The sequence below is a fragment of the Phalaenopsis equestris genome, unplaced genomic scaffold, assembly GCF_001263595.1.
Source record: "Phalaenopsis equestris unplaced genomic scaffold, ASM126359v1 Scaffold000002, whole genome shotgun sequence".
Taxonomy (NCBI): Eukaryota; Viridiplantae; Streptophyta; class Magnoliopsida; order Asparagales; family Orchidaceae; genus Phalaenopsis; species Phalaenopsis equestris.
In genome coordinates, this window is record NW_018164444.1 from 48334361 (window position 1) to 48336244 (window position 1884).

A 1884-nucleotide genomic window follows, 5' to 3' on the forward strand; every position below is an offset into this window, starting at 1 on the left:
AGATGCACAAATTAATTATACTTCTCACTTGCAGATGACTTCTGGAGGAAGGGGCAGTCTTTCCCCTGTCGGGGGACCTGGTGCCTTGCGAAATTATGTTAGGAGACGAGATTGTTGACGTGGTGCAATGGAGGAGAGTCTTGAGGTCGGCGCGCACCAACAAGCCTCCACCTCGTGTCCTACCACGACACCACTACCACTACTCACCACGACACCACCACCGACACCAACCACGAATCCACCACAACCACCTATGGTGACCACGCTACCAGCAACACCATCACCATCAGTTGTTGTTGGTGTGCCTTCTAGTTTGAGCAGTAGAGCAGTTGTCATCAACCCCAGACAGTGGGGAGCACGTAAGTTTTTATTTAATATTGACATTACTGTCTTATTTTATAAATTTAATAGAGAAAAAATCTTATGCTATTTTTTTTTTATTTACTCCCATGTCACAGAGCATTCATTCCATCAGAGAAATAATTCCAAGCAAGTAAGATCACCCGTACTTATCCTAGTGGGGGGATCCCGATGGTTGTTTGGGATATATGGTTTGGGGAGTTTAAGGTAAACCCTGAAAATAGTAATTTTAGTTATGTTTTTATTTTTATAAATCTAACAATTTCTAATTAAATTTAAAAAAATAGTGGTCCTGGCTCTCAGAGGACTAGGCACACATTCAACAGTAAGAAGAGAGGCAGGGTCTACTGGTCAGGGTCCCGGGCGCCAGCCTATGATGCTTGTCTGACCTCTAGCACATATGGTGCATCTACTTCCACTGCAAAGGAGGAGGAGATGTGTCACTAGGTTACTGCTGAGGTAATTGTCCAGGTCTCCACCCACCTGACCACCCTGAGATTAAAAAATGGAGCAGAAGACGAAAATAGATATCGAAGCGGTGTTGCGTTTTGAACTACATAAAGAGAAGCAACCAATTTAGGATGAGAATGAGGAGGAGGATGAGGAGAGGATAGAGGAGGATGAGTAGGGGTTATCTTTTATGTTTGCTTGTAAGTTAAACAATTTATTGGTTGCTAATATTATTTTTATTGGACAGTTGTTCATTGTGTTTGGTTTAATGCAATTGTTTTTTTTTTCTGTATATGGCTTACGAGTTATTTATTTTAATATTGTGTTATGATGTGTGTTGATTGCATTGTTACCATTGTAGGCGTATAAATTGCAGTAATGAGGGAAGGATTTAATTTCTTTTATTTTTATGCTACAGGTTTTTGACGGCTTACCGATGATTTTAGGACTCTTTGATTATGTGTCGACGGATTACCAACGGCCTATCGAATAAGCGAAGTCTGAATAAAGTGTTGCACTTTTGCTACTGATCAAAACCGTCCATAATTTTCCACGACTAACCAACCGTTGTGCTACACTTTGCTGACAGAACCACAACACTTTTTTGACGTAGAGGCAAAACTTTTCCTACGGATATTAATGTTGGTTATATAATTGACGGTCAACTTATGGTTAAACATAACATGTTATTGGATCACTGATGACGGTTTGGTATGTCAGATAAGTGTCGATTAAAACTATGGATAAACCGTCAGTTACTTTAATTACTGACAAACGTTTTTGTTACGTCAACGTAACTATATCTAAACCATCACTAAACATATTACCTACGGTTTACTAATTTTATTTGACTGTCGCTAATAGGCTAAATTTTTGTATTGTATGCAGTCTGACGTCGCCAATAACTACAGCTAAATTATAATATTCAACTTTTTAATTCCATCTTTAGTAAGTCTTTAAAAGAGTAGACCTGTATAGGGCTGTCAAAACGGCTCGTTGTTCGCAAACAGCTCATGCTCGGCTCATTTTGGCTCGAAATACTACTCATCAAGTATATATATATATATATATATA

The 1884-nt window shown here is 39.0% G+C and overlaps 1 protein-coding gene across 1 annotated transcript in view; it reads left to right on the plus strand.

Moving 5' to 3' along the window:
- Positions 1-253: 253 nt before the first annotated feature.
- The window catches only part of LOC110018629, a gene marked incomplete at its 3' end in the record, with an annotated part of 19440 nt that continues 17809 nt past the window's right edge, over positions 254-1884 (plus strand). Inside the window, 1 exon segment of the mRNA XM_020715994.1 lies at positions 254-359. Coding sequence (XP_020571653.1) covers positions 254-359 — 106 coding nt within the window.